The sequence below is a fragment of the Globicephala melas genome, chromosome 13, assembly GCF_963455315.2.
Source record: "Globicephala melas chromosome 13, mGloMel1.2, whole genome shotgun sequence".
Classification (NCBI taxonomy): Eukaryota; Metazoa; Chordata; class Mammalia; order Artiodactyla; family Delphinidae; genus Globicephala; species Globicephala melas.
This window is the reverse complement of record NC_083326.1, coordinates 80,349,075-80,376,955: the sequence shown is the minus strand read 5'-3', so window position 1 is coordinate 80,376,955 and position 27,881 is coordinate 80,349,075. Positions and strand designations below refer to the sequence as shown.

General features: G+C 44.4%; 2 protein-coding genes across 5 annotated transcripts in view; one reads left to right on the top strand and one right to left on the bottom strand.

Moving 5' to 3' along the window:
• The window catches only part of ACAD10 (acyl-CoA dehydrogenase family member 10), a 123,367-nt gene that overhangs the window by 19,884 nt on the left and 75,602 nt on the right, over positions 1–27,881 (top strand). The gene's annotated exons all lie outside the window — the stretch shown is intronic.
• The window catches only part of BRAP (BRCA1 associated protein), a 37,437-nt gene continuing 26,039 nt past the window's right edge, over positions 16,484–27,881 (bottom strand). For 3 of the 4 annotated variants that reach the window (XM_030860365.2, XM_060283142.2, XM_060283143.1), the window contains 3 exons: positions 26,971–27,060; positions 21,169–21,272; positions 16,484–18,897 (listed from right to left, as the gene is read on the bottom strand). In XM_030860365.2, coding sequence (XP_030716225.1) covers positions 18,534–18,897; positions 21,169–21,272; positions 26,971–27,060 — 558 coding nt within the window. In that variant the 3' untranslated portion in view covers positions 16,484–18,533. The remainder of the gene's footprint in view (positions 18,898–21,168; positions 21,273–26,970; positions 27,061–27,881) is intronic. The other variant, XM_070043429.1, reaches the window with a different exon arrangement.

The window sequence follows — 27,881 nt, the reverse complement described above, 5'->3', positions numbered from 1 at the left end:
TTTGATAAAGGAGGCAAGAATATACAATGGAGAAAAGACAGCCTCTTCAATAAGTGGTGCTGGGAAAACTGGACAGCTACAGGTAAAAGAATGAAATTAGAACACTCCCTAACACCATACACAAAAATAAACTCAAAATGGATTCGAGACCTTAAATGTAAGACCAGACACTATAAAACTCTTAGGGGAAAACATAGGAAGAATACCCTTTGACATAAATCACAGCAAGATCTTTTTTGATCCACCTCCTAGAGTAATGGAAATAAAACCAAAAATAGACAAATGGGGCCTAATGAAACTTAAAAGCTTTTGCAAAGCAAAGGAAACTACAAACTAGACGAAAAGACAACCCTCAGACAAATCTCGAAAATATATAAACAGCTCATGCAGCTCAATATTAAAAAAACAAACAACCCAATCCAAAAATGGGCAGAAGACCTAAATAGACATTTCTCCAAAGAAGACATACAGATGGCCAAGAGGCACATGAAAAGCTGCTCAACATCGCCAATTATTAGAGAAATGCAAATCAAAACTACAGTGAGGTATCACCTCATACCAGTTAGCATGGGCACCATCAGAAAATCTACAAACAACAAATGCTGGAGAGGGTGTGGAGAAAAGGGAACCCTCTTGCACTGTTGGTGGGAATGTAAATTTATACAGCCACTATGGAGAACAGCATGGAGGTTCCTTAAAAAACTAAAATAGAATTACCATATGACCCGGCAATCCCACTACTGGGCATATACCCAGAGAAAACCACAATTCAAAAATACACATGCACCCCATTGTTCATTGCAGCACTATTTACAATAGCTAGGTCATGGAAGCAACCTAAATGCCCATTGACAGACGAATGGATAAAGAAGATGTGGTACATATATACAATGGAATATTACTCAGCCATAAAAAGGAACGAAATTGGGTCATTTGTAGAGACGTGGATGGATCTAGAGACTGTCATACAGAGTGAAGTAAGTCAGAAAGAGAAAAACAAATATTGTATATTAACGCATATATGTGGAACCTAGAAAAATGGTACAGATGAACCCGTTTGCAGGGCAGAAATAGAGACACACATGTAGAGAACAAATGTATGGACACCAATGGGGGAAAGCGGCGGGGGTGGTGGTGGTGGTGGGATGAATTAGGAGATTGGGATTGACATATATAAACGAATATGTATAAAATAGATAACTAACAAGAGCCTGCTGTATAAAAAAATAAACAAATTAAATTAAAAAAAAAAAAGTCCTGGGGCCGGGACTTCCCTGTTGGTCCAGTGGGCGCTCCCAATGCAGGGGACCCGGGTTTGATCCCTGGTCATGGAACTAGAGCCCACATGCTGCAACTAAGAGCCCGCATGCCACAACTAAAAGATCCTGCACGAGGCAACGAAGATCCTGTGTGCTGCAACTGAGACGCGGCACAGCCAAATAAGTCAATAAATATTTTTTAGTAAGTCCTGGGGCCAATGCTCTTTTGGCAGAACTGTCCCATGTTGTTTCATGAACCTATCACTGTGGCTGGGGAGTCAATGTCCCAATTGGCCAGGCCTGAGTCACATGACTACTTCCAGAGTAGAGGCAGGCTATAGATCAAGGACTGGGGGAAAGACAGTTTCCCAAAGGAAAACTGTGCTTAGAAGAACGAGAAAGTGAAAACAACATCTTTTACTGCTCCCTGTAAACATGTCCAAGTCTCCTCCAACCTACAAATACAACAGAACAATAGCATCTCCCCTGAGCTTCTACAGATCGCTCTCCTTCCTTTTGCTGCCAAACTTCTAGTCTACACAGGCTGCTCCATTTCCCAACTTTTTGTGCCCTCCTCAGTCCTGGATAACCAGGCTTCCAGCCCCACCAGTCCACTCAAAGTGCTCCAGCAGTGGCCATCAGTGACCCAACACCCAGTGCAGTGGCCTTCCTTCTGTCCCTATCCTGCTTGGCCTCTTGTCTACATGCTAAACCACTAACCACCATTTCCTGTTCCCCTGATAAGAGTGGTTTCTGGACATCTTCCCAACTGGCCCTCCTCTGACCTCTCACGATGCTCTTTTTCTGTTTCTTTCACTCCTGCCCAACTGCCATTGTTCTCCAGGCTCTGTCTTAAGCCTTCATGTCGTCTTACATCTACACTTTCTTCCAGGCATTCTTTCTTACACCTATAGCCTTGGCCACACATGTACAATGATGAATCCCCCAGTCTTTCCTGCTCTGAGCTCTGGACCCATCCCATCAGTTGCCTGCTATTCATGTCCACCTAGAAGTCCTGCAGAACCTTCAGACCTGCATGTCCAAGAGCACAGGCATTACCCTTCCTGCTGGCCAGCATCACTTCACTCCCAAGTCTAGGTTGCCTGGGTTGAACGCCAGTTCTACTCTTTGCTAGCTGGGCGATCATGGGCAAGTTATCTCACTTTTCTTTTTCTTTTCTTTTTTTTTTTGGTCACACCATGCGGCATGTGGGATCTTAGTTCCCCGACCAGGGATCAAACCCGTGCCTCCTGCATTGGAAGCATGGAGTCTTAACCACTGGACCACCAGGGAAGTCCTCACTTTTCTTTCTGTCTCAGTTTCCTCATCTATAAAATGGAGTTGATAACAGTACCTAGCAAATAAGGTAATTCACACAGGTTCAGAGGGTTAGGCCGTGGACATCTTTGAGGGCCCATCACCCTACATGTCACTCAAACAGGTGACACCGCTGCTCTAGGCAGCTGGGCATCCCCTGCCACTCTCAGGATCCACGAGGCACTTCCTCAAGGCTTAGCTCAAATTGCACTTCTCTTTCGTAGCTTCCCTTAACCCCCAAATCAGGTAGAATGATGCACACCCTTTCTCCTGTTCCCAGAGCCTAGCATTTTATGACACTGAATCACAGTAGCTGGTTTACATTATCTGATCACTTGTTTGATCACTTGATCTGATCACTTGAAGTCTTTAGAGTAGGGGCTTTTTTGTTTGATCATCTTTATTGCCCCAGGCTCCCAACACATAGAGTGCAAAAAAATATTTAATAGAGTGCAAAAAAATATTTGCTGAATCCAACAACTGTTAGTGAAATTTAATAGAGTGCAAAAAAATATTTGCTGAATCCAACAACTGTTAGTGAAATGCATTAAGATTTCTTAAGTTCCAGTTTGTAGAGGGATGGCTTTACGGTGGATGTCAGCTGTGTCACCTTGCCCGGTGGACATTCCTGACCCCCTTGTTTGCATAACAGCTCCCGTCCATCCTTCCGCTGGGGATTCCCCTTCCCCACACAAGGTGGTTACGCGGCCCTATAGGCCACAGTGCTCTGGGACATGGCATAGGCCTGGCGAGTCAGAGCCAGAGTGATCATCCCAGATAAGGGTGTGTAGCCCAGACCGGGCTAAAGAGAATGAAGTCCTGGGATATTCCACAGAGGCTGGAGAGAGAAGGAGCCCCCCAGCTCGTGTGAGCAGCGCCTGGGGCTCTCTAGAGCCCTGCGGCTCCCATCCCCCTCCACCTGGAGGAAGCTCTCCAGCAGTCAGAGAGCTCTGGGCAGTGAGTGAGATGGTAGATGTGGGACAACAGTCCTGAAGGCCAGCTCCACCCCTGAAGTTGGCCTTGGTAAGAGCTAAGCAATTCTCTTTTCTGCTTCTATCGGTTGGGGTTGGATTTCTGACACCTGTACCTGAATGAATCTTGACTAATACAGCTTTTACCTTTGTAAGGATTCATGGTGTAACGCTCTGCATGCTATGGAAACCCAGCAACGGTGCCTTCCCACTGCCCTGAAGTGCCAGGCGTCTCCTCCTTTCACCTCTCCTGCCCTTCTCTTGAGGGAGTGATACTGATGACACTGATAGAGGTAGCATTCAAAAGTCTGGGAAGCAGGAATGAGGAGGGAAAGTAGTGAGTTCATCTCCTATACAAATACTTTATGATGATCTGTGATGTGAGGGAAGGCCCTGAAGTGGCACTTTGGGGCACAGTATATTAATCAAGACTCTTTCAGTAACAGAAAATCAAGAGAACCTGGATTAAGAGAATAAATAAATGAGGGAATGGAATGTATTGGCTTATGTAACTGCAAAGTCCAGGAGTAGGTCTGACTTCAGGCATAGCTGGATCCAGAAGCTCAGACAATGACATGAGGGATTGGCCCCTTTCTATCTCTCTCCTCTGCATTTTTCTGCATTGATTTTATTCTCGGGTGGTCTCTTCCCACATAGGAGAAAAGATGGTCACCAGCAGCCCCAAATGTATTTGTTACCAGCAAAGAAGGAATGTGTGGTATGTAGAGAGCAGTAAGGTTAGATAGAGAGTTGGAGACCCTATCAATGAGAAATGCTTTAGGACTTCCCTGGCGGTCCAGTGGTTGGGACTTTGCCTTCCAATGCAGGGGGTGCGGGTTCAATCCCTGGTCAGAGAGCTAAGATCCCACATGTCTCGTGGCCAAATAAACCAAAACATAAAACAGAAGCAATATTATAACAAATTCAATAAAGACTTTAAAAATGGTCCACATCAAAAAAAAAAAAAGAAAAAGAAAGAAAAAAACATAGAAATGCTTTAGGGTATAAGTAATAGAACACCCTACTGATGGGACTTAAATGATAAAGGTTTATTTATTGCATATATTAGTTGTCTGGAGATAAGTAATTCCAAGCTTGGCTCTCCCTGCATGCCAGGGGCCCAAGTTCTTTTTCTCTTTCTTCTCTGCCATCCTTAGCATTGTCAGCAGCATTGTCCCTCTGGATCACAAAGTAGCTGCTGTGACACCAAGCATCATATCCTCACAATGCCTAGAGGCATTCTGAGAAGGAAGGAAGGAAAGAAGGAAGGAAGGGGCCAGGAGCAAAAACAGCTTTCTCATTTTTGTGTTTTTCATTTCAGGGGGTAAAACCTTTTCCAGAAATCCCCAGCAGACTTCCTTCTCCATCTCATTGGACAAAATAAAGTCACCTGACCATCTCTGACCGATCTCTTGCACAGGGGAATAGGATTGACATGATCAACTATGACCAATCATGATTCACCTCTTTGCTGAGAGAGCAGCACAGCTGTCCAGATATTCACCCTCTCTGAGTTTCTGGGCTGGTGAGTCCCATCCCCAGTCTTGGGAGGTGAGTCATGATCACCCTCATGGAATGTGGGGGAAAGTCTCTGGGAGGGCTTCTGTACCAGGTCTTTGGTGAGGTTGTTGAGCTGCTCATTTAACCAATCCAGAACTTGACCTAACTCCATTCTTGTTTTGTGAAATAATCAATCCCCTTATTGTATGAGTCATTTTGAGTTGGGATTCTGTTACTTGCAGCTGGAGGCATCCTCACTATCCTCTAACTCAGGCAGAATTTGCTCGAGGCAATACTTTGCACACTTGCCTTAGGGCTCCAAAGACAGAGGGCACATGGCGGGCCAGCCGGTTCTGTCCTTCCAAGGTCCATCTCAACTGCAGCCTTGTCCCTAGAGACTTTCCTGGCATGCCCAGTCACAGTCATCCTGCCCTCTTCTGAATCCCACGGCATTTTTGTGCCTTCTTCTCATTGCCCGTCCCGAATTCTTAAAGCACTGTACCTTCCTGGGGAGGAGCTAGATGCCAGCATCATATGGGTGAACATGCCCGGTGCCTGCCTTCAGCTGTGCGAAGTCTGCTTGGGTTTACTCTGCCTGGCCTTTTTTCATTCACTCTTTCATTTATTGCTCCCAACAGTCCTGTGTTGAGGGGCTTCTCTGGGCCAGGCCTTGTGCAGACGAAGGAAAATGGTCCCCACCTGCAAAATGCATGCTGTCTAGCCCGGCCACCAGGGAGCAGGATAGGGGCCCCTAACACAGGCTTCAGGAGAATAGGGGTAGGGAAAGCTCTAACACAGAGACCACAGAAAGTGCCCACTGAGAACTTCCCTGGTGGTGCAGTGGTTAAGAATCTGCCTGCCAAAAAAAAAAAAAAAAAAAAGAATCTGCCTGCCAATGCAGGGAACACGGGTTCGATCCCTGGTCCAGGAAGATCCCACATGCTGAGGAGCAACTAAGCCTGTGCGCCACAACTACTGAGCCTGTACTCTACAGCCCATGAGCCACAACTACTGAGCCCACGCACTGCAACTAGTGAAGCCCACATGCTTTAGGGCCCGTGCTCTGCAACAAGAGAAGCCACCGCAATGAGAAGCCCGTGCACTGAAACGAAGAGTAGCCCCCGCTCACCGCAACTGGAGAAAGCTCGCGTGCAGCAACGAATACCCAACGCAGCCAAAAAAGAAAAAAAAAAAGTGCCCACTGAGCTAAGACCTACTTCCTTTAATCCTCCCAAAAGTCATGTAAGGGGCAGACACTATTATCCATTTTGCAGGGGATGAAATCACTGTTCAGAGATGTCAAGTAACTTCCCCTAGATCACACAGCTAGACAGTAGCTGAGCTAGGACTTGAACCCAGACAGGCTAACTCCAGGCCCATGCACATAAGCTCTGCACCACACCGCCTCTTCAGGCTCGGTGGCCTATTTGCCAGATCTCTGCTTATCCACAGTGAGCTCCTTGAAGGCAGGGACCCCGTGCTGCTCGTCTGTGTTCCCCAGAGCACCTTGCACTTAGAGAGCACTAGCTGAATATTCAAGGAGATAATATTATTTCCTGAATGTTAATATTGACTCGAGATCTCCTGTTTCTTCTGACATTTACTGAACTCACGCTAGGGACTTTACAGACTTTAACTCAATCTTCATACTGGCCCCAACAGGTGTGTATTATTACCTGCCTTTTACAGAGATGGAAGTGAAGCACAGAGAGGGTAAGGAATTGAACCAATTCCTTACCACACAGCTGGTAAGGGGAGAAGCTGGGATTTGAACCCAGGTAGCATAGATGCTTAATAACTTATTTGTAATGATTATGCAAAACAGCTTCTTTGGAGGCTCACTTCATAGTAATGCTCAATTGGAAAGGGACTTTCTTAGGCAGGGAATGTGGGAAGCCATGGAAATTTGGAGGTGAGAGATCTGGGTTCTGATTCTAGCTCTGTGGTGTGATGAGGTAAAGTTTACTTTTATTCAGTCATTTTCTCCAGAAAACTAGGGACATAGTGAGGAGAGAGCATGAAGCCTGGCTTCAGGGAGTTTCCAGTCACTGGAAAGAGACAGGAAAAATGTATATACAGACAGAGAAATAAAACTATGGCAGGTTGTCTTACATGTTATGAAGGAAACAGAGTTGAGACAAAGAATAAAGCAAATGGCTGGGCCCAGGGTAGCTCGGGAGCACTCATTACCCAGCAGGAGGCAAGGGTCGGGGATGGCCTCTCCGAGGAAGGGGACAGGAAGGGATGGCCCCAGTCCTTCAAAGGTGTGGGGAGGGCCTTCTGCACAGTGAGAACAGCACATGCAGAGGTGGGAAAATGCTGGGCAAGTCAAAACCACGCGCTATGGGTTGAAGTGTGTCCCTTTCAAACTCGTATGTTGAAATTCTAACCCCCAGTACCTCAAAATGTAGCCTGGTTTGACATAAGGTTTCTATAGAGGTGATCAAGTTATTATTTTTTTTTAAGGTTTTTTAAAATAATTAATTAATTAATTATTTTATTTATTGGCTGCATTGGGTCTTTGTTGCTGCGCACAGGCCTTCTCTAGTTGCGGCGAGCGGGGGCTACTCTTCATTGCAGTGCACGGGCTTCTCATTGCGGTGGCTTCTCTTGTTGCGGAGCACGTGCTCTAGGCGCGCGGGCTTCAGGAGTTGTGGCTCGTGGGCTCTGGAGCACAGGCTCAGTAGTTGTGGCGCACGGGCTTAGTTGCTCTGCAGCATGTGGGATCTTCCTGAACCAGGGTTCGAACCCATGTCCCCTGCATTAGCAGGCGGATTCTTAACCACTGTGCCACCAGGGAAGCCTGAGGTGGTCAAGTTAAAATCAGCTCATTAGGGTGGATCCTAAACCGATTTATGACTAGTGTCTTTTTTTTTCCTCGGCTGCATTGGGTCTTTGTTGCTGCACGCGGGCTTTCTCTACTTGCAGTGAGTGGGGGCTACTCTTCATTGCGGTGTGCAGGCTTCTCCTTGCAGTCGTTTCTCTTATTGAGGAGCACGGGCTCTAGGTGCGCAGGCTTCAGTAGTTGTGGCGCACGTACTTAGTTGCTCCACGACATGTGGGATCTTCCTGGACCAGGGATCGATCCCATGTCCCCTGCATTGGTGGGGGGATTCTTAACCACTGCGCCACCAGGAAAGTCCCATGACTAGTGTCCTTAAAAAAGGAAATTTGCAAACAGAGAAGCACCCAGAAGATGGGGGTAGGGCAAGAGCAGGATGATGCTTCTATCAGCCATGAACGCCCAAGACTGGCAGCAACACCAAGATAGGAGGGAATCCTGGAACCGAGCCTTCCCTCACAGCCTGCAGAAGGAACCGACCCTGTAGACACCTTGATCTCAGACTTTTGCTTCCAGACTGTGAGCCAATACATTTCTGTTGTCTAAGCCATTCATTTTGTGGCACTTTGTTGCTGTGGCCCCAGCAAAGCAATACACCATGTACGTCTCACAGTAGCTGGGACGACAGAAAGGAGAGGGAATGTGGTAGAAGGTGAGATGGGAAAGGCAGGTCAGGGCCAGATCACACAAGGCCTTTCAGGCTCGGGTAAGACTTCGGATTTTACTCTAAGACCCAGGAAAACCATGGATTGGTTTTCAAACTGTCATAAGCAGAGAAGTGATGCTGTGTAGAGAATGATTGGAAGGGAGCAAAATAACAGCGGAAAGACCAGAAAGGAAGCCACTGCAATTATCCCAGTGAGAGAGGATGGTGGCTTGGATCAGGTGGTGGCCACAGGGGTGGAGAAGACAGAAGAGGTTCCATAGGGACTTCCCTGGTGGTCCAGTGGTTAGGACTCCGTGCTTTCATTGCCGAGGGCCCGAGTTCGATCCCTGGTGGGGGAACTGGGATCCCATAGGCTGTGCGGCACAGCCAAAAAAAAAGAAGAGACATCTGAGGGCCAGGTCCATCTGGACGGTTAGTGAGGGGGAAAGAGAAGGGAGGAATCAATGGCGACGCCTGGATGGATGAAGATGGTTTTTTGTTTGCTTGTTTGGGCCACGCCTCATGGCTTGCGGGATCTTTGTTCCGGATCAGGGATCAAACCCAGGCCCTTGGCAGAGAGTGTGGAGTCCTAACCACTGGACCGCCAGGGAATTCCCGGGGATGGTTCTTATTCTGAGTCAAAGACCAGATGTGGGAGTCGGGGGGAGATTTGTGGAGGAGAATGAATTCCTTTCAAACACATGAAGTTTGAGATAACGAATGCAACATCGCAACAGAGATATAAAGCAAGCAGGTGGATCTGTGAGTTCTGAGCTCAGAGCAGGGTCTAGGCTGGAGGTAGAAATTTGGGGATTTGACTGCATCAAGGTAGTCTTCTACATCACAGGAGTTGGTGAGCTCACCTAGAGAGAGAGGAGAAAGAATAGGAAGGCCAGGATTGAGCCCTGAGAATCCCCTACTTCGGGGGGCTGGTGTGACTGAGGAGGAGGCCTGATTGCTGATGTGAGGGAGAAATTAAGGCCTGGGGCTGCCAGGCCAGCCCAGGAGACCAGGGAGGGCCTTCCTGAGGAGGCGGCAGTTAAAGTCGGTTGACTGCACACATAGGGGCTGGCCGGGGGAAGGTGTAGCTGCTGGAGGAAACAGAAGCACAGAGCAGGGGGTTAGTTTCATGAATTATCACAGACTGAGGGGCTTGAAACAACAGAAGTTGATTCTCGCATGGCTCTGGAGGCCAGAGGTCTGAATCAAGCATTTTTGGCACACAGTAAATCATGAGGCATTCTCCAGTGATCCAACCTAAAACGGCCCTTCCCTCCTATCTCCTTATACGCTTTCATTTTTTATCCTAGCACTTACTGTTTTGTTTTGTTTTGGCCACTCTGCACAGCTTGTGGGATCTTAGTTCCCCAACCAGGGATTGAACCCGGGCCCTTCGCAGTGAAAGCGTGGAGTCCAAACCACTAGACCACCAGGGAACTCCCATCCTAGCACTTACTGTTATCTGAAACTTTGCCCAACTTTGTTTGTTTTTAGGGTGGCAATGCCTGGGACTGTTGTATTCACCGTCATATCCTCAGAACCTAGACAGTATTGGGCACTTAGTAGGCCCTCTAATTACTGAAAGAACAAATAAACCATAAAAAAAGAATATGTATAGAAAATCTTGGAAGAAACAATGACTTCCTGTGTTGAGATAAGGGTACTTTTAATTTTCCTCTTTCTATTTTTCTGCTTTAAAAGTAAAACATCCTATTTGGGGGTAGATGGAAATGTTCTACATGTTGATTTGGGTGGCAGTTACACAGATGTATACAATTGTCAAAACTCATCCAACTGAATGCCTAAAGGCTGCATTCTGTTATATGTTAATTACATCTCAATAAAAAATAAACATACAAACAATATACTCATGTATTTTAATAAATTTTTTTATTTTATTTATTTTTGGCTGCATTGGGTCTTCATTGCTGCGCGTGGGCTCTCTCTAGTTGCGGTGAACAAGACTACTTTTCGTTGCAGTGCGCAGGCTTCTTATTGCGGTGGCTTCTCTTGTTGCGGAGCACGGGCTCTAGGCACACAAGCTTCAGTAGTTGCGGCACGCAGGCTCAGTAGTTGTGGCTCTCGGGCTCTAGAGCGCAGTCTCAGTAGTTGTGGTGCACGGGCTTAGTTGCTCCGTGGCATGTGGGATCTTCCTAGACCAGGGCTTGAACCCGTGTCCCCTGCATTGGCAGGCGGATTCTTAACCACTGTGCCACCAGGGAAGTCCCCTACTCATGTGTTTTAGAAGAGAAAGCTCCTACTATTGTTGTACAGCAGTTAGAATATATAATTGTAAATAGGATAAGTAGAAATAAGTGGAGATGTGAGTTACATAACAAAAATTGGTATTGAATCTCTATCATAAATTAAGTTTGGGGACTTCCCTGGTGGTCCAGTGGGTAAGACTCTGCACTCCCAATGCAGGGGGCCCGGGTTTGATCCCTGGTCAGGGAACTAGATCCCACATACATGCTGCAACTAAGAGTTCACATGCCACAACTAAGGAGCCCATGTGCCACAACTAAAGATCCTGCAACCCGCAACAAAGATCCCACGTGCCACAACTAAGACCCGGTACAGCCAAAATAAATTAAAAAATAAATAAATAAACTAAGTTTGACTTGTGATAAAAGAAGAAATAAAGAAAAAGCTCTTATAGAATATAAGAATATAGAATGGATAAACAAGGTCCTATTGTATAGCACATGGAACTATATTCAATATCCTGAGATAAACCATAATGGAGGGACTCGCTTGGTGACACAGTGGTTAAGAATCTGCCTGCCAATGCAGGGGACATGAGTTCAATCCCTGGTCCAGGAAGATCCCACATGCTGTGGAGCAACTAAGCCCACGCACCACAACTACTGAGCCTGTGCTCTAGAGCCTGCGAGCCACAACTACTGAGCCCATGTGCTGCAACTACCGAAACCCACGTGCCTAGAGCCCGTGCTCTGCAACGAGAAGCCACCACAATAAGAAGCCTGCGCATCACGATGAAGAGTAGCCCCCGCTCGCCACAACAAGAGAAAGGCCTCACGCAGCAATGAAGACCCAACACAGCCAAAAATAAATAAATAAAATAAATTTATTAAAAAAACATAATGGAAAAGAATATTTTAAAAATGTATATATGTGTATAACTGAATCACTTTGCTGTACACCAGAAATTAACACAACATTGTAAATCAACTATACTTCAATTAAAACAAAACAGAAAAAACTCTTGGAAATATTTGTGCACAGACACATATACCAGTCTATACCTGCCAAATTAACACTGCTTTATAATATCCCTCAGTAGTTTATAAAAATCTTGTTCTAGGCTTTCTCTTTCCCCTATTTATTCTGTAATAAATTGAAGCCACAAATTAAGCTGATCCCTCCAGAATCTAAAGTTTCCAGTTAGCCTGTTTATGCCTGTTTGACTGTGCCTTTGGGGGCAGTTACTGAGTCTACACGCTCAAAGAAAGGACTCTTTAGGGTCTAGATAGTTTTGTTCCAGAAGCAACTTTTCCAGCTGGGGAAGCACCTCGGCTCCCATGAAGCTCCATATAAAAGAACTGAGATGTCAGCTTACTTACTTGGTGTGGCCTGGACCCCGAGTCCCCCAGGGTGAAGGGCCGTGACAGGCAATTTCCCAGAGCCAGCCCTCAGGTGTAGCAGGGGAAGCAGTGGCATTGTTTTCTTCGTCCTTCTTTATTAGCTCTGGCTCAGGCCCCGCTAAAGTGGGAGAGAGCCAGGGAGAAGTCAGAAAGTTCCATGAGGAGAGGGGAAGGCTTGCAGGGGGTGGGCGTGCAGAACTGCTGTCCTCACACAAAAGTAATCTCAACTCAGTACTCTGCTCTTTTCCCAAAGCGATCACAAAACAGGAACTGGGGGCTGTGTCCGTTGTTCCCAAGTTCCAATGTTAGGGGAGCGGAGTGGTGAGGAGACCAGATTTTGGGGTCAGACAATGCTGAGATGGGGCGCTACTCTTTTCACATGTTTCAGCTATGTGACCTCAAGTCAATGCTGAAATATCCCCCACTGAGCCTTGGTTTCCTGATTTGTAAAATGGGATAACTCTACCTACCTTACAGACTGGTGTTGAGTACAAGGAAAGCACACTCAACGCAGCAACTGTAGTTTGGTACGTGGTTGGGAATTCAACAAATGCCAGCTTGCCTTGGAATCAAACGCCTCAACAAAGACAGGACTTGCTTCCGCTTCTAATTCTTGGCAAGAGCAAGGTGACTCTATCAGCTCTGGGTCCTACCAAAGAAAACAGAGATCTGGGGTCTGCCCCTCTGGACTGTGTACTTGAGGCAACCAGGGCTGGAAAAGAGGTCTCTCAAGGGGATGTTCTTTTAGGTTTTTTCTAGTCTACTTGGGCTCACACAAGCAAACAATAATCCAATCAGGGTTCTCTGGCATCAGTTACCTCCCTTCCCACAAGAATGTTCTCTCAGAAGGTGAAAGAAAAGTGTTTTTAAGAGTTCACCAAAAAGGCAGCCCTTTCCTGCAGGCTAACGGAGAAGAGAGACGCTGCTTAGTGGGGCTTATCTTTCTGGGATTATTCTGGTTCTGAAAAGCAGCAGAACATCCTTATTTACAACTGTGAGGGGCAGTGGGGCCCCAGGGAGAGGAGATCCCGGCATACAGGAAAAAAAAGGAACAGGAGAGAGCTTTAGCCTGACTGTGGCCAAGCAGAGCCAGGAATCTCGCCAAAGAGAAAGTGCAGCATTGGCAGCAACCAAGAGGTCCTGTATAGACTTTTAGGAAAGATTCTGGGCCACAGCACGGGGCCTCCTCAACCGGGCCAGGAGAATCTGGCGGCAGCCCCCAGCCTGGGCCTGTTCCCACGTAATTGAAGTTGAATGTGCTGGGGGGAGGGCGCCGGAGGCTGCAGAATCTCGGCGTCCGCAGTTGGCCCTGTTTGGGATCAAAGCCAGTCAGTGTTGATTTTGCGCAGCCTGGAAACAAATGAAACGAAGGCTGTTTTCCTGAGGTGTGCGTTTTGAAAGGAGGCTTTTCATTTGTTTCCCCAAGGACAGGTGGAGCAGGGAGGGGGGAAGTTGTGACGTGGCTCTTCTGTTGCAGTCCCTTTGGCAAACGGTTTTGGGCTCAATAGTTTCCGAGTGAGCATAAACTCATCAGAATGTGTGAGTGGGCACAGCTACGTTGAGGGCTAGGTCCTTCACAAAAGATAGTTCCTGGAAAATGCTGCTGGAGGACCCGCTGGCTGTGTGTAATAAGTCCCAATTCACTCTCCACTGGAGTGTTTCCAAGCGAGCAACTCTCCTGATTCCTTCTGAAATTTTCCATTTCTTCTTCAGTTATAGGTCTTTCTCCGTGATTTGTTCTTCTGCCCAGAAATTAGTTTGCGTTCTCTCTTTTTCAGTTAGCGCCGCAGCCTTTTGGTGTGAAGCACGATGGTAATGATGTAAAGTGATACAAGCACGTATCTCAAGTGGTGGAAACGCCTCCTTCTTTTAATGGCACTCGCCTTCTCCCAGCCCTCTAGCGAAAGTCTGAATTTTTGGCCCATCAGGCCATAACCAAGGGACTGAGAATTTAGAATTAAAAATCGATATAGCTGGAGGGATCTCAGTTGCTTTTTTTTTTTTTTTTTTTTGCGGTACGTGGGCCTCTCACTGCTGTGGCCTCTCCCGTTGCAGAGCACAGGCTCTGGACGCGCAGGCTCAGCGGCTATGGCTCACGGGCCCAGCCGCTCCGCGGCGCGTCGGATCTTCCCGGACCGGGGCACGAACCCGTGTCCCCTGCATCGGCAGGCGGACTCTCAACCACTGTGCCACCAGGGAAGCCCGCTCTTTCTTTTTAAGTGAGGAAACAACTGAACAAGGAAGTTTGGTCTGGGACTTGCTGCTTCTTCCAGGCAGAAGATGGCAAAAGACATCTCCAGAGAGGCCAAGTCAGAACTGTTTTTCCTATTCAACCATTTATGCTTAGTGTGCCATAGGCTCACTTTGATCTTTTGGAAAGAATCGCACCGTCAGTAGTGTTGTACTAGGGTAGATTCATTCTGGGTGTCGTACACCTTCATGGTCCAAGAACTTGCAGGTGATTGCACTCTTGGATGGACCCCTCCTCCCACTCCCTACTGGACAAACTTCTCTGCATTTACTTCGAGAGGCTGCATCTGAAAGGAGTTTTGGGTCAGGGGATTTAGAACAGGGTCTGAAAAGAAGCAAAGCTTCTTTAGTTCACGTCGTGTGCTTGGTAATTAGCCTTGGAGTAACAAATGTTATCTGCACCAGTGCAGCTCCGTGCCAAGTACCAGAACTACATTTTGCAGCTGATTCCAGTGAGAAGTTTCTGACCCGAAGCAGTTCAATGTTAGGCCCCAAAGACCACAGTCATCCTGTATAAGACAACGGATTGTTCATCTCTTCCTGGGCTTCTTTAATGCAGTAAGAATTCAAAATCCAGATTAAAAAACCAACTGCAGAGCCCCTTTCGGGCTCTTGTAAGCTTTCAGAATCACAGTGAGAGAACACTCAATGTTCATGAAGAGCATACTAGCTAAAATGATGCTAAAATAGTTTTGGCCTCTGGAAGTACAGCTTTCAAAATTCATGTCTGATAGAAACTGCTATCGTAAATGACAGCATTCCGGGGAGGGCACGTGAGTTTCAGGGATGCAAGAAGAAGGGTTACCATCAAGTGGTAAACCCATCAAGAAGAAGGGTTACCATCAAGGGTTACCATCAAGGGTTACCACTACCTTTAAAAAATACAAAGAGGATGTAAAGGAGTTGATCATGACATTGATCAGGATAAAGAGGCCACACTCCCCGTCCCCCACAAAAAAAGTAAAAGATAAGTCTTATATAACTTCCCTGAAGTCTCCTAATGCACAAATGCGAAGAATGTTTTTTGCATGCCGCAGGCTGACCGCAGTACTGCATTTGCGGGGAGGAAATCAACTTCACATCACAGAGGAGACACTCGGCTTTGGCTCTGGGGTAAAACTCAGGGTTCCTAAAGGGAAAGCCTTTTCTCCCTATTACGACTTCACTCTGTCATTTAAAAATTTTAACTTTAAAAGCCACATCTGTTGGTGTAGCCACTGCACAGAATTCTAGGACTCCCGTTTCAGGAATTTTCACGAGCAAGAATGAAGACTGGCCAGCAGCAGAGGCCTGCCAGAGAACACTTGGTGCCTTCCTAAACTTGCTTCAGGTGTTGGCCAGGTCTCTGGGTAGTTGAGATGTCCCCCAGCACCACTGAAGAGCAGGAGCTGAGTCTTAAGAAATTCCTGAGAAATTTCCCTTCTACTGCCAACAAGTAACACAGTAGAATGACCACGGCATAAATCAGCTTTATCTTGGAGAAAACAAAATAGCTTTCCTCAAATGTTTTAAAAGTGACTTTCCATTTTTAGATAAGTCCATGGACTTTATCACAACAAACTAAAATCTGCCACCAGCCCAAGCAACGTGGCATCGTGCAGAGCAGCCAAATCTTATGGATAGTATTTGTAGCTTGTGTATCCCGACTGCACTAGGAGAGGGGTTTCCAAGTGATGACAGAAGGTTGTTCATTTGTGATTTGCCAAGTTCTCCATATTCTACTGGCTGACTGTTTAAATCACTTTCTCAGCCCTTCTGATGAGGACAACTTCACTGCGCAAGCAGGAGCGGGGAGTTGCTTCAGTGCTTTTTCTTACATGGTGGATCCTTAACAAGTCACATTTATGACAGTTTCCAAAAATAAAACAACCTCAGCTCGGTGTAGGGCCTGGAAAAAAGTCTTAGGCGTAGAAATTGACTGCTTTTAGTTTGCAAAAGAATTGTGTGCCTGGGTCTTCTCCTAACCCAAGCTTCCAAATTCAGAGGATTTTCCCTATTCTGTACCTGGTTCAGCTACTTTTTCTTAGATTATTCAGGTACAAGCTCCAAGCAAATGTCAACCAGAGAGACAGATTTCACACGGGGCAGAATCATTTCAAAGTCTGGTTATTTTAATGCAATTTCATTGTTCAAGGTAGTATGGATACGTTAAGTGGTTCACTTCCATCTAGGAAACACTAACAGCTTCTACCTTATGTAATTCTGTCAAATTCAAACATGACTCGTTGACCGGTTTAATAAAACATTTTCTTTACATAGCTTGACAAGTTTTTCTGGAACATTTTTTTTAAACCTTCAAGTAGTTTGGAAACATTTGCCTATTTGCTCATTCCTCTGGGCACAGCCTTTCAGAGCATTTATCCCATCTATACTGAAAATCTCTGTTCTCCCAGCTGGTGGTAGGCTGCTTGGTGGAGGTGATCGCAGAGAAATGAGCAAGCAAGCTTTGTCAACTACTTCTAATTCTCTTAATTAGTATGCTGCGATCCACCCCAGCTTCTGCAAGGTCAGACATGCAAGACGAGTACTTGGCCAAAAAAAGCAGGATTCTAACTAGTGTAAAAATAGATTTTAAATAAAATAGAATCTCTATAGGAAAGAGAATTAAGTTAGCTTCCCATTCCCACTCTTGCTTTAGGATATCTGTATATATAAGTGCAAGGGGGACTTATGGAGTTGGTTTGCCCTAAGAAAAAATTGAGAATGTCTGAGTACATTCATGTTGCAAAGTTACCGGGAAGGTTCTTTGGGAAATGCTGCGGCACGTCCCACAGAAGTGGATGGTGATTAGCGAGACAGTTGGTGTGCGAACAAATAACGTGCAAAATGTTTAGGTCAAAGAGGATGAGGCCTAATCGTAGGCTAAGAACCAATTCTGAAGTGTGATAATTTGAAAACCTTGGCTAATTATAAACACAGGAAAGAAAACCCATCATTTAACACTATGTCTTGTTAACCTACCCAGCTACCTCTTTTGGAAGCGAAATTCCAACGCGGGTCTTACTTTAATTTTGCTTAATTTCCACACATTACGATTTTTTTTTTGACATTTCTGTTTCTAGAAAAAGTACACAGCCCCTCTGTTGGCCCACACAAGCATTACATGACTGTTTTAAAGGGGCCTCTGTTAAAATTCTAATTTTTGGATTTAGCCGCAGCCTTTTGGATATGCCTTGAAGGCATAATTGAAAATCTGCCCAAGCTCCCTTTAGCCGCAACCTGAACACGCAGCCCAATCTTTTGTAAACACTCAGAAAATACTGATCCCAGCAAAATACAGTCAGCCAGTCAGAGGCCTCACTCTGCCTTTTCACATGGATGATAAATCTGCCTGCTTATTCTTGCTGGATGCTAGGAAATCCATTCTGAGATTTGAGTCTCAGAGCAAACATTTAGCCTCCTTCTCTGAGGTACATAATGAGCTGTGGAGGCATCAAAAATAAACAAAGTGGGGACATCACCATTTTTCCTACACTGGGTCCACTCAGTCTGCTCGGGGCTGTTTGTTTTTCCTGGCTAGGCCTGGAGCAAGAGGAGATGGCTGCTGGTGACAAGCCAGTGCCAGGTTTACAGACCCAGCCTCTTTTCATGTAACATTTGACCAATTATTCAATTCCCTGGAGGCAGGGAGGGATGCCAATGCTAATGCTAGGGAATTTTCATAAATCCTCAGTGGCCATGGAGAACCTCTCTCTCAAGCAGCTGTGATGACCTCAGGCAGGTTTGGTGCTTTAAGGATAGTTACCTTTGAGGGGACACAAAAAAATTCTACCTCTTAAAGTGATTCCAGAACTGAACGTCTAATACACCAACTCAATAAATACAACAGAAATATGCACAGCAGAGTTGGGGCATCTATCAAGTAGGAAGGCAAAATGGTCATTAGAACGTCTGAGGTCAGTGAACTATTACGGTTGAAAAAAGCAGCCACCTTTGAAAACACTGCCCGTTTCCCTCAGCTCTACTAGCTGTCAGCCCTCTAACGTTCGTTACACCACACGGTAGCAAATGAAAGATCCGAACAACTGCGGCTTGATCTTCACTTATACTTATTCAGGGTCCACCCTACATTTAGCTGAAGGCCCCAGCACACCCTTGCTGTGCCAGGGAGAACAGTCTCAAGGACATGTGTTTTTCTGAAGGTCACTTGCCCCTCTTGCTGCGGCCCTTCCTGGAGGACAGCTTCCCGCTGCCCCCCGAAGACGGGGGGCTTGAGGCCGAGGCCATGGCAATGTTGATCTGTCCCTCCTGGATTTCCTGCCGGGTCTCAGCGGGCAGGTGGTTGATCTTCTGCTGCGTCTCCAGGTAGAACATGACGTCCCGCAGCTGCTCCTGGATCTCAGTGATCTGCAGGTCCTTCTGGTCGCAGGTCTCCTTTAACACCCTCTCCTCTTCCTTCAGCTTGTTCTGCAGGAGGACTTGGTTGGCTCGCAAACACTTGTTCATTTCCTGCTCCTCTTTGAGCTCTGTGGTGAGTTTGGCCACTTTCGTGTTTAGCTGAGTGCACCTTTTACAAAACAAAGGAAAACAAAGCACGTTTTTCATTTGCTGACATAGTCCCCTTTCTGCTCTGGGATTGAACAGAGGAGCCATGACCTCAGAAGCCATTTAGGGCAGACCCCGCCCTCCCATGGCCAGGGGGACTGGTTTGCTGCCATTGCAACAGCTACCTAAAACAAGAATTTTGCTCTAGTTAACTAAAGTGTAGCCTCAGGACATTTTTTTTTTTTTTAAAGGATCAGAAAATTTTCAATAGCAGAAACTATTCTGTGATTCATGGTAAAATTTCTACTGCTTCTCTGTTTTGTTTACATGGGTGGCTTAAGAGATGATAGCTATGATAAAGAAGTTATGAAGAAAAGTGACATTCTTAAAGAGTCAAGTATTCTGATCTCAACTGCATTTGCTGGAGAAGAGTTTGCAAGAATAGGGAGTGCCTTACTGATGCTCAATCTTACTCACAAGTAAAGAATGACAAAACACCACTTGAGATACCATTTTTATGTATCAGAATGCCAAAGAGCTCAGATGTGGGAAAAGGGGGTACTCCCACACGCTGCTACTACAGTGTGAACTGGCACAAACTCCTTGGAAGTCAACTTGACACCATCTATGAAAATCAAAATTTCACCTGCCCTTTCACATAGCTATTCTACTTCCAGGAATTTATCCTATAAAGTAAATATACTCAGGACTGCACTAAATGACAAATGCAGAAAGATGCTTATTGCAACATTGTTCATAGTAGTGTGAGACTTGAAACAACTTACATGTCCTTCAAGGGGAACTGGTTAAAATTGTTATGGGACCTTCATATGATGTTACAAAGATCAGAATAGATCTAGATATGCCAGTACAAAAAAACCCAAAAAACAAAAAAAACTCCAAAACAGAATATTTTACCAAATAGAATACCTAATATTATTCAAGTTTTGTAGAAAAAAGATGTATATGAGAGGTTTACACAGGTACTGCAAAAGACCGAGAACAACAAAGATTCACTGGTACCATTAATAATGGTTACCTCTAGATAGCCGGATTTGGGGATGAAAGAAAACTTCCAGTTTTAACTTTTAAATTCTTTGGAACAGTTCAATTTGTTAGGGTGCTGAAAGCATAGGAGAATTTTTGATTTGTATTTCTATTAATGTAGTGTTGTTTTCACAGCAGTTAAAAAACACCTTTGCAGGGGGCTCCCCTGGTGGCGCAGTGGTTGAGAGTCCGCCTACCGATGCAGGGGACATGGGTTTGTGCCCCGGTCCGGGAAGATCCCACATGCCGCGGAGCGGCTAGGCCCGTGAGCCATGGCCTCTGAGCCTGCGAGTCTGGAGCCTGTGCTCCACAATGGGAGAGGCCACAGCAGTGAGAGGCCCGCACAACGCAAAAAAAAAAACCCAAAAACAAACAAAAAAACACCTTTGCTGAAGAGTTTCTTTTGGGGTGATAAAAAATTCTGGAACCACACAGTGGTCATAGCTGCACAACACTGTGAGCTGCATACTTAAAACGGCAGAATCTACATTACATAGATTTTACCCCCCAATCCCCCCACACAAATGACTAAAAATATCCACCTATTTGCAATGAAGGAGAACAGGTGAAAGGTATACAGGAATTCTTTGCACTATCTTTGCAACCTTTTTGTAAAACTAAATTTATCCCAAGATTAAAAAAAAAAAAACTTAAGGGACAATTATCCCCCTTAAATTTATTTTTTATCCATTTGTCTGGAGTAAAAAAATCCAATTATTTTTGTGAGTATAACTTAAACTAGAAAGGTAGTTTCAATCAGTAGCAATTATCTTCCCAAATAACACTAGTAGAGTCTGTTCTTGCCATGTTGTTGATGAGTTTTTTGCTCCATGTTCAACATCTTTGGCCTGTAATTCCCGACCAAGGCCAGAACACATGCCATCTTCAGCTTAAATGTAAATCTCTTTCCTAACTGCCATTTCTCAGCCACCATGGCTCAGAGATGCTCTGGGCACAAGGAAGTTGCTTTCTACAGGCCAAAATGGAAGATACTTGCATGTAGCATGAGCACAGACATCAGGAGAGCGTCCTGCATTCCACATGGCATCCATCTGGCATGAAACACTGAATTTTTTAGTAAACAGGAAGTCACAGTAGGTTTGCTCCATATATGGGGAGAGCCCTGAAAACCTGGTGATACACACTTGACAATAAGAGTGTGTCCATGGGTATAAAGGAGATTATCTGTTTATGGAACCTGTTAGAATAAAAAAGCTAATTAAAAGAACAGGCCAGTTATACCTACTTTCTTTCCACAGACTGCTTTTCTTTCAGGAGATCATTTAGTCTGTGCTCCAAATTATCACATTTCTCAATTGTTTCTTTAAATTTGGTCTTCATGTTGTTAATCTGAAAGAGCAAACAGAGATCAGTTTCACTTCACAAAGACAAAGCTGTGTGGCCTTTGGGGCTAATATCACAATTTTTTTTCCCAATTACCTGTCTTTAACTTTGATAAACCAAATTTGGAAAAGGTAAGACCATTATCTGAAAGAATTTCTGCAATAGGAATAAAAATTTTGAAAAATCCTTTTTTTCTTACCATTTCTCTAAACCAGGATCAAGAGGGTCAAGAGCTACTGAATGTTGAGTGAAACTGCCAGAAGGTAAAGAAAGAGCTTCAGGCTGTAGAGCATGAGATGATTTATCAGAGGCCAGACCAGAACTCCCCATTCTTTGTTTTTAAATTGAAGCGTAGTTGATGATATTGTGTAATATTGTGTTAGTTTCAGGTGTACAGCAAAGTGATTCATATATATATATATTTCAGATTATTTCCATTATAGGTTATTACAAGACATTGAGTATTGTTCCCTGTGTTATACAGTAAATATTGTTCCCTGTGTTATACAGTAAATCCTTGTTGCTTTCTATTTCATATATAGTAATATCTGTTAATCTCATACTCCCTTCCTTTCCCCTTTGGTAAACATAAGTTTGTTTTCTATGTCTGTGAATCTGTTTCTGTTTTGTAAATAGATTCATTTGTATTATTTTTTAGATTTGGATATAAGTGATATCATGTAATATTTGTCTTTCTGTCTGACTTACTTCATTTAGTTTGATAATCTCTAGGTCCATCCATGTTGCTGCAAATGGCATTATTTCATTCTTTTTTACGGCTGAGTAATATTCCATTGCATATATATACCACATCTTCTTTACCCATTTATCTGTGGATGGACATTTAGGTTTCTTCCATGTCTTAGCTACTGTAAACAGTGCTGCTATGAACACCGGGGTGCATTTTTCTTTTCAAATTAGTTTTCATCTTTTCTGAATATATGCCCAGGAGTGGGATTGCAGGATCACATGGCAGTTCTGTTTTTAGTTTTTTAAGGAACCTCCATACTGTTCTCCGTAGTGACTGCACCAATTTACATTCCCATCAACAGTGTAGGAGGGCAGAATCTCCAATTCTTAACTGACCAGTTTTTTAACTCTTGAGATCATATTCTAAAAGTTACACTTGACCCTTGAACAATGTGTGGTCTCGACACTCCTTGAAGTCGAAAATCTGAGTATAACTTTATTGTCGGCCCTCCGTATCCATGGTTCTGCATCTGTGGATGCAACCATTTGCAGATCCTGCAGTACTGTAGCAGGTATCCACTGAAAACAATCCACATATAAGTGGATCTGTGCAGTTCAAATCCATGCTTTTAAGTGACAATTGTATTATCCAAATAATCTGAAGTTACTTGTAACAGGTGATTCTGTTTGGTGCTTTTTTCCGTCCAATTTCACTATTAATTTACTCATGTACTGTGAAGCCATATGGAACATAAGCAGTTTTTATTTTGAGTTTATATAAAGGCAATTTACAGAGAGAATTCAAATTACATTGTCTTAAAAACTTAAGAGAAATTAAAAATTCTGGTGTATTATGTGTCAGATGGCAGCAATCCTAGCAAGGAGTCTGTGGAAGTCTAGTTATGTAGACACTGGATTCACACAGGTGTTAAGATCTACAGACTTGGGAAACACCTCCACTCCACTTGTCTAAGGACACAGGAAGACAGGTGGATCGTGATATAATAATAATAATAGGAACAGAAGTGACTGAGAATTTAAATCCTATGGCCCAGGTCCTGGCTAGGTGTTTTATAGGTAGTATCTCATTTATTGTTTATAACAAGCCTATGACTTAGGCATGTAAACTTTTTACAGAAACTGAGGCTTAGAGAAAGGTGAGGCAATACACTCCAAGGTCACCCAGCTCGAGTGACATGGGTTCAAGACTGGACCCCCAAGTCTGGGTCCAAAGCCAATTTCTAAAACTCTCTCTGCACTATACGGGAGGCCAAAGCTCTACAGCAAAGGAAAACTGACCTCTTGGCAAGATTTAAACTCTTAGCAGAGATCCGTGATGCATGCAACATCCATCACGCCAGAAAAAGGGCCACTACTTTTAACGCTTTCTTTTTTTTTTTTTTTTGCGGTATGTGGGCCTCTCACTGTTGTGGCCTCTCCCATTGCGGAGCACAGGCTCTGGACGCGCAGGCTCAGCGGCCATGGCTCACAGGCCCAGCCGCTCCGCGGCATGTGGGATCTTCCCGGACCGGGGTACGAACCCGTGTCCCCTGCATCGGCAGGCGGACTCTCAACCACTGCGCCACCAGGGAAGCCCTTAACGCTTTCTTTTTAAACATTTGCTACGGCTCGCCTAGCAGGTCTCTAACAGCACTGCTCCCTCTTTTTTTAAATAAGAAATTAACTGTTTTGTAGAAATTAACTTTAGAGCCAACGTCATTAAGTTGGAAGAACATGCAATTAAAGAGAGATTTCTAAAAGTTCCTCTATGTCATAAAAATAAAAATAGCTTTCAAATTGCTCTCATTCTATTTGGTATTAATTTTCTCCTCAATATTGTTTTAAAATAAGACCACTAGATCCTTCTGACATTTTCTCTTAAACTGACTCCTGTCAGTTTAGGGAAATTGGAAAGGACAGAAATGACCATCAAAAGGAACCAAACTGTTTTGGTCACTAAAGACAATAAGCTAAACACATTTAAATCAAGATAAAAAATATCTAGTAACCTCAAAAAGGTTTCTGATATTGCTAGAGACAAATGTTACAATGGCTTAAATTAGTGTTTGTTTTTTTAAAATTTATTTTTGGCTGCACTGGGTCTTTTGCTGCGTGCGGGCTTCTCTAGTTGTGGCGAGTGGGGGCTACTCTTCGTTGCGGTGTGCGAGCTTCTCATTGCAGTGGCTTCTCTCGTTGCGAAGCATGGGCTCTAGGCACGCAGGCTTCAGTAGTTGTGGCACACAGGCTCAGTAGTTGTGGCTCGCAAGCTTTAGAGCGCAGGCTCAGCAGTTGTGGCACACAAGCTTAGTTGCTCCGCAGTATGTGGGATCTTCTCGGACCAGGGCTTGAACCCGTGTCCCCTGCATTGGCAGGCGGGTTATTAACTACTGCGCCACCAGGGAAGTCCTAAATTAGTGGTTTTAAAAGCACTTCTGACCATTAGCCCTCAGTAAGAAACACTTAGTACGTACACACACACACACACACACACACACCCTGATACAAAAGTTTCACAAAACAATATTAAATGTGATACACTCTGACATCTACCCTATGCTAATAAAAATGCCAGTTGTAGCCACCAAACTCAGTTCACAATCCACACCTGGAGAAAGAGCAATTTCTCTATGGAGCTAGAGGTTTAAAAAGAAAAGAGGTATCTTTAGGGGAATGCACCTGTACTGATGGCCTACTCTATGCTCTTATACATGGCCCCACTAAAACTATGAACCTTCAAGTGGGTATGAGCTTCATTTTCCAGAACAGACTCTGCTCACATACTACAGCAATTGTACTACCTAAGGCATCGGGGGACTGCAATAGTATTATAATTGAAGTCCGCAGTGAATTTCAATCTGCAGCTCCTCTCCTCCCCCACATTACCTTTATATGAGGCCCATGACCAAGAATCTCTGCCAGTGAAATGCACGGTTACTGTTTTCTCCCTGCATGTGCTCTACTGCTGAAGGTGCCAACGGACAGAGGACTGGTCAAAAGGAGGACATCAGCAGGAACAAAAGGCTTGCATCACCAATTAACTTACGGATAAGTGACATTTTTTACTAGAAAACAAAATATCCTTTTCGAGCTTTTTATTTAGGGCTGCCCTTGCCTCTACCTTATCCCTACCTAAAAGTAGACACAAGTTTCACATTTTTAGCTTCCCTGCCCCTTGACTTGCTTTCCATGGGCATGTGTTAGGGAATGCAGTTAATTCTAAAGAGTCTTAAAGGGCAGAGAGAATCCTGAGCTTAGCTCTCAAGGGTCTGCACAAAGCACTTTAGGTGCTCACGCTGGTACAGCCCATAGAAAAACCCATTAGTGAGGCTGCATGGAGTTGCCAGTGCTCCTCCCTGGGAGCCCCAAACCTGACACCAAGTGGCAGCGACCTCTGCTCTGCCTTGTGAGTGCCATCAGACGCACCTCCTTCCCACGTGGACTCCAATCAAGCCCTACTCAGAACAGTATGTCAAGTGACCTGAAGCCCCTCTGGAAAGGCACTTCCATTGCTTAGAAGGTTTCTGTAAGAATTTCATCATGAACTTTTCACCAAAGATCATTTTAAAGCTGGTGTTAAGCCTTAATGAAAAAACCTGATTTCTCCTCATTTGTAGGCATACTCAGAAACTTGGGCCCATGGGCCTGGCATAAAGTGAAAGCTTGGCCCTGCCTGCTAAGCTCCACGGTAACACCAGCTACCACTGAGGTGAGCCCCAAACCCAGCTCTGCAGTCCCCCCATCTGAGGGCCCAGTTGCTGGTGAGGATTCACAAAGTTATTAAAATAATCACTTTAAAAATAATCATTTAAGTCAATCATTTAAAAACATTTAAAAGCCTTTACTTAACACTAAGAGAATGACTGAATTATGAACAGTCTCTAGGTCCTGATAACGGTTCCCAGTGCCCTAGTTATACACGAACACTCAGGCGCTCACTGGTTTTCAAAGTCCCTGGTCTGGAACCCTCAGGGTTCCTTGTATATGCTGGAGCCAAAGGGCAAACCAAGCAGGTGGAGCTCTGGGCCACTCTGGGCCGGGTTTCCACCAAAATCACATCACTTTTCTCTTCTATCCATCCGAGTAGTGAATGGCCTTTTCTTTAAAGCATTATTTTGTTAAATTTTCAAGACTACTGCCCTAGACTAATAAGGTGCCATGGTGACCACTTCAGCATCTCTGCCTAATTTTATTCCCTTCATTTTCAAAGCACCATCTTGTTGCCTCAGGAGCGCATATTCAGCTCCCCAAAGCAGCTGTTCCCAAGGTGACAAACCAACTGGCTGACTGAAAGTACAAACCCTCATGCACATACTTCTATTTTTTAAATGGAATTGCACAAGGCACTAGAAAACCTGATTGAAGTTAACAAACAAACAACATCCGAACCCCAAAATACCAAGCCTTTAAGTCCAAGGTTTCTTTGGTTTCAGGTATGTAGCAAGTATTTTATTTCTTCCTTAACTTAGTATAGGGCTCAGCACAAAATAAAATTGTGTATAGGGCTCAGCACACAATAAAATCTTCTTGATTTACTAATCCTAGGTGAGAATATATGTCTGCTTCCCTTCTCCTTTTAAATTATGCTTAGTTGATTACATTTGCAATAGCGTATTTCTGTCTCTTCCTTTTCCTCTTTTTGACTAACTTCATTCTCATTGTGGTCTACAATTTCTTGTTCCCTGATACGACCTTCTGGGGCTAAGTCTCTAGCATAATGACAAGTCAGGTGTTTACTACTTCTCCCTGGAAACTTGATGTAGAGTTAGGTTACTGGGGTGAGCCAACTGATTCCAAATCTTTTCTTTTTCCTACCCCTTACTAGCCCCCAGCTTTGTTGAGATTTAACTGACATGTAACAAAGGTTTCTTTTTAGAGGTAAACCAGTTCTCTACCTATAGATGAGACTGAGAAGGAAGACTCTGAGACCCCTTTTTCCCTGTACTCTTCCTTCTCCCCCCAACATCAGGCTATCCTGGCATGTGGCATTTCAGCAGTCACCAGACCAGAAACTTACTTCCTCTGCTGTGTCCTTCTCTATCCGAACTATCTTGTTTTCCCAGTAGATTCGTTGAGACTCCAGCTGGCTTGTTAGTAAATATGAATACTACAAAAACAGAGAATGAACACCAAAACATAAGTCACAGTTGTCAGTCTCTAAAATTCAATTAAAACCTGACTTTTAGTGACCTGCAGAAGATTAAGAAGAACATACAGAATGCATATTACACCTTGGTTCCACTCTACTCAATAAACTAGGGGAACACAGAGATGACAATTACACTTTGGTCCTCTGGGGGCTTACAATCTATAGGGACAAACAGAGAAATGTACAATTTAAAAAACCCTTAGATTTCTGTTTAAGCTGACTTCAAGAAGAACTACATGGTTTTGGGGGTTTTTTTCCCTTCATTTCTTTCTTTTTTTTTTTTTTTTACATCTTTATTGGGGTATAATTGCTTTACAATGGGGTGTTAGTTTCTGCTTTGTAACAAAAGTGAATCAGTTATACATATACATATGTTCCCATATCTCTTCCCTCTTGTGTCTCCCTCCCTCCCACCCTCCCTATCCTACCCCTCCAGGCGGTTTGGTAGTGTATATATGTCCATGCCTCTCTCTCTCGCTTTGTCACAGCTCACCCTTCCCCCTCCCCATATCCTCAAGTCCATTCTCTAGTAGGTCTGTGTCTTTATTCCTGTCTTACCCCTAGGTTCTTCATGACATTTTTTTTTCTTAAATTCCATATATATGTGTTAGCATACGGTATTTGTCTTTCTCTTTCTGACTTACTTCACTCTGTATTACAGACTCTAGGTCTATCCACCTCATTACAAATAGCTCAATTTCGTTTCTTTTTATGGCTGAGTAATATTCCATTGTATATATGTGCCACATCTTCTTTATCCATTCATCCGATGATGGACA